The 3,675-nt window shown below is 36.8% G+C and overlaps 1 protein-coding gene across 3 annotated transcripts in view; it reads left to right on the plus strand.

The window, feature by feature from the left end:
- The window catches only part of lili (LMBR1-like protein lilipod), a 95,271-nt gene that overhangs the window by 41,542 nt on the left and 50,054 nt on the right, over nucleotides 1-3,675 (plus strand). For 2 of the 3 annotated variants that reach the window (XM_086533948.1, XM_086533945.1), the window contains exon 1: nucleotides 571-825. The exons of the other annotated variant lie outside the window; for it this stretch is intronic. In XM_086533948.1, coding sequence (XP_086390074.1) covers nucleotides 724-825 — 102 coding nt within the window. In that variant the 5' untranslated portion in view covers nucleotides 571-723. Of the gene's footprint in view, nucleotides 1-570; nucleotides 826-3,675 lie in introns of those variants that run through there. 3 annotated transcript variants of the gene reach the window in all.

A 3,675-nucleotide genomic window follows, 5' to 3' on the forward strand; every position in this document is an offset into this window, starting at 1 on the left:
TGAATATTGTTGCAATTGTTGTGTTTTTCTCTTGTCAGTTCTTGTTTATTTGACTTTTGTGTATTATTGGTGTTGTATATCTATATTTCTTTTGATTTAGAGGGTCCGTGACGCGTGATTCTTTAATAATATGTATTTTAAATGCCGTAAAATGACTAAGTGGTCATCGTTTTGTTTACCGCAATGGACGTTGTGTTAATTTCGTTTGAGTGGAATAAAATACTGTAAAAGATACTCTGTTACGCTTGTGTTTCTTTTAAATGTTATTTTGTAGGGTTAGATACTCTTGTGTAACGCCATTTCTCTGTTCTTCTCTCGTCTATACTAATCTTAAACATCGAAACATCGTAGCCAACTCAAGCAAACTAACTTGCACCTTTATATATCCTAAAGAACATCTATGTTCTTCTTCCTTTAACTTTCCTTTTATTTCATTAATAGAACACAATCTATAAAGAAGTCTAATGCGAGGTTAGGAACCAATAGTACAAACAGAATGAAATAAAGCACAAATCATGAATGGCGCGCACAGAGAATTCTCGCCCCGTCGTTGTGGCATCACTGTCTCGGCCACAACAGAAGTAGGGTAAAGAAGCGAAGGTTGTCAGTGCCGTTGTCAGTGTTGTCAGTGTCGTTCTAGCGATGGTGAGTGACGGAGAGCGCGTATTTCTCCCGACGAAACATGTGTTGTGACTTCTTAACTGAAATGGTGACGACAGAAAGATGGGGAACATAAAGAACATTAGTGAACTGCTTCCAGACGAGCCTATAAAGGATCCCTTTGAGGATGAGATTCACTTCAACAACACAGTTCGGGAATATATCGTAAGTGTTTCTTTTTTTCGAGTGTGTTTTTTAATCAGATTCCGTTGTTTTGATACGTGTTTTATCTCGTGTGAAGGGGTTATTCGGAATGATTAGTCTATAAATCATAGTCAGAGGGAGAGTTAGTCGTATAGTTATGTGATTTGTGTGTATTATTGATCAGCCTCGCCATCTCCCATTCATTCTTCTTATCAAAGGAGCTTTTTCTCGAATCGAGGTTTTTGGGCCAGTGGCTGGCTGGACTCTCGTTTTTTTTTCTTATAGGGAGGCTTGTATAGTCTATGCCCTTATTCATCCTTGGCTCTGTTTGAATTCATGTTTTTTTAAAATCTTTTTGAACAAGTTCAGCAGATGTTAAAGGGATCATGTAACCTGCTAAACGTTAAAAGGTCATTCTGGCTTTGTTTATGTTTGTAGGTTATTTTTGTCGTTTTTGGGAAGAATTGTTTGCGTTCTTTGTAAGGATGATGTGTATGTGATTGTTTTAAGACCATCTGAAAGGTTTAAAGTTTGTGATGAAGTAACCTACTAAAATGATAACTAAAAATTATAACACTATGGATTGCTATGCTGTTTTGTAACATGTTGATATGCTATATATAGCACTGTGTTCCGAGAAGATCGTTTCAAGATGAACAGAATCAATATGGAAAGCATAGCTAGGAAGGTCTGGGCTTCTGGAAGCTTTAGAAATGTAAACATTTATAGAAATTTCGAAATTTGATCGGTCTTAACAGTAAGACAATTGTTGAGGGAAACTTTGGTTACATTGCAACACTATTGTTTCAAAACCGTGTATGAGAAAGATCCTGTTGTCATTTCTGCAATATGGGGAGGAAAAAATTATGACGCAAGAAGAAAAGAGTTGACATATAGACATGAGAAGGCTGGAGTTATGAATCAGCTATCAAATAAACTGTTTATGCTGAAGATGTTTATATAAATTTCCTGTGTTTGTTTATGTGTATGTACATGTAGATGTACATGAGCATTTGTGGCTGTGTCTGGTCATATGTGTATTAACAAGTTTGTGAGTATGATTGTGTTTGTAGTTGTGGATGTGTGTGTGTTTTTTTTTTGTGTAAAATGTGTATTAATATTTGTACATATGGCAGTTATTGTGTGTTGATGTATTGTTAGTGTACTTGTCTCAGGAATTAATAAATAAAACATACCACAACATATTTCAAAGGGTTCATTGTTATTCTATAAATACAAAAGAAGAAAATTGGTGGCCATACTGTTTTTAATCGTTGATGATTTTACGTACCTCGGTACTGACTTCTCGGTTGAATTGCATTCCTTGTTTATTGCTTGGTCATGTGAATGTAGAGTACTCTAACTTTTCTGTAAATGAAAGAAGGCACTGCTAAATAGATAAACAATACACATTAAACAGACGTCAAGGTAGGGAATGGACAGAGGTTGAAGATTCAGATCACATTTTCGTCAAACACTTTTTTTTCTGTCGAGACCCCGTTTAGTTTCATGTGTTACTTTCACTACTTTATTGAATATCTAGTGCATTAGTCAGTAGTGGTTACATAGCTCTTTGGCATGAAAATGGTTGGTTCCTTTATATATACATAGAAAAATAGAGAGAGAAAAAGAGGGAGGGAGGTTGAGAGAGAGAGACAGACAGACAGACAGACAGACAGACAGACAGACAGACAGACAGACAGACAGAGAGAGAGAGAGAGAGAGAGAGAGAGGGAGAGGGAGAGGGAGAGGGAGAGGGAGAGGGAGAGGGAGAGGGAGAGGGAGAAGAGAGGGGGAGAGGGAGAAGGAGAGGGTGAGGGAGAAGAGGGAGAGGGAGAGGAGAGGGGAGATGTGTGAGAGAGAGAGAGAGAGAGAGAGAGAAGGGAGGAGGAGGGGGTTAGAGAGACAGAGACAGAGACAGAAACCTTACACCCTCAGAAGAAATATTTCACTTGAGGTGAGTAATTTTGAAAAGTGGAGTGCAAAGCAAACTATTAAAAGAAAATAAGAAACAAAACATTCAAGATCATATGTCAGAGCAAAGATTAAGAGAGTATCAGTGCTTGCTGTGAGAATGTTTGAAGAGGTCCCCGGGTCCTCGTTGCAGGTTTTTATTTGTATCAATATGTAATAAAAGTACAGCTGTGAAATGCTCCTTAATGTCTTCTAGTTGTCCATGAGAAGATTTTTTTAATTATTGTTTGATGTTTCAAATCAATGAAAGCTAGTTTTTTTTTTTTTTTATTTTTCTTTCTTCCTCTTTTTTTTCTTTTTCTTCTTCTTGTTTCCTTACCTTCCCCTTCTTTCTTCCCCTTCTGTTTCCTTCCCTTCCCTTCCCTTCCCTTCCCTTCCCTTCCATCTCCTTCCCTCTCCTTCCCTCTCCTTTCCTTCCTTCATACCTTCCTTCCTTCCTTCCTTCCCCCAGGCATTATATCAACACGGTAGAGTGTTTTGTTGTTCAATGAGTGGAGTATTATATTGAGGGGGATTTTATGTAATATGGGGTCTTAATAGGTTATTCTGCCTTTGTAGCTGGAAGAGTAATTTCTTATTGGTTTGGCCTAATTTATTGTCGTTGTTGTGGAGACTATTAAACACAGTTATGGTTATTATTCTTTATTACAATCACCATCAGCATTTCCGTTGTTGTGACTATTAGTACTATCTGCCATATTGGTGTTGTTCTATGAGAAGGTTCATTGTTGCTATGAATCATATTGATTTTTACTTTTTGTTTTTTTATTATTATTACTTACTGATTAACTCTCCCTTTCTCCACTATGAATATTCATATTCTTGATATTGATATTTTTTTCACTTCAAGTCTTCCATCACAAACATTATCAGATGTTTTTGATGTTATTGTTTTTT

The sequence above is a fragment of the Penaeus japonicus genome, unplaced genomic scaffold, assembly GCF_977035675.1.
Source record: "Penaeus japonicus unplaced genomic scaffold, GWHDUDI00000001_assembly GWHDUDI00000040, whole genome shotgun sequence".
NCBI classification, from domain to species: Eukaryota; Metazoa; Arthropoda; class Malacostraca; order Decapoda; family Penaeidae; genus Penaeus; species Penaeus japonicus.